This window comes from Dipodomys ordii, unplaced genomic scaffold (assembly GCF_000151885.1).
Source record: "Dipodomys ordii isolate 6190 unplaced genomic scaffold, Dord_2.0 Scaffold174, whole genome shotgun sequence".
Lineage (NCBI taxonomy): Eukaryota > Metazoa > Chordata > Mammalia > Rodentia > Heteromyidae > Dipodomys > Dipodomys ordii.
The window spans coordinates 1,112,413-1,112,779 of NW_012267390.1; the positions used below are offsets into that span (position 1 = coordinate 1,112,413).

The 367-nt window shown below is 59.4% G+C and overlaps 1 protein-coding gene across 1 annotated transcript in view; it reads right to left on the reverse strand.

Moving 5' to 3' along the window:
- The window catches only part of Capn10 (calpain 10), a 24,437-nt gene that overhangs the window by 12,241 nt on the left and 11,829 nt on the right, over positions 1-367 (reverse strand). The window contains exon 2 of the mRNA XM_013033652.1: positions 165-362. Within this exon, the coding sequence (XP_012889106.1) occupies positions 165-362 (198 nt within the window). The remainder of the gene's footprint in view (positions 1-164; positions 363-367) is intronic.

Genomic DNA, 367 nt, shown 5'->3' on the forward strand with positions numbered 1-367 from the left:
ACGTTCACACCGTCCTGCTGGTCTGTCTCTACCCACGTTCACACCGTCCTGCTGGTCTCTACCCACGTTCACACCATTCTGCAGGTCTCCACCCATGTTCACACCGTCCTGCTGGTCTGTCTCTACCCACGTTGACACCGTCCTGCTGGTCTGTCTCTACCCACGTTGACACCGTCCTGCTGGTCTCTACCCACGTTGACACCGTCCTGCTGGTCTCCACCCACGTTCACACCGTCCTGCTGGTCTCTACCCACGTTCACCCCGTCCTGCTGGTCTCCACCCACGTTCACACCATCCTGCTGGTCTCCACCCACGTTCACACCATCCTGCTGGTCTCTACCCACGTTCACACCATCCTGCTGGTCTC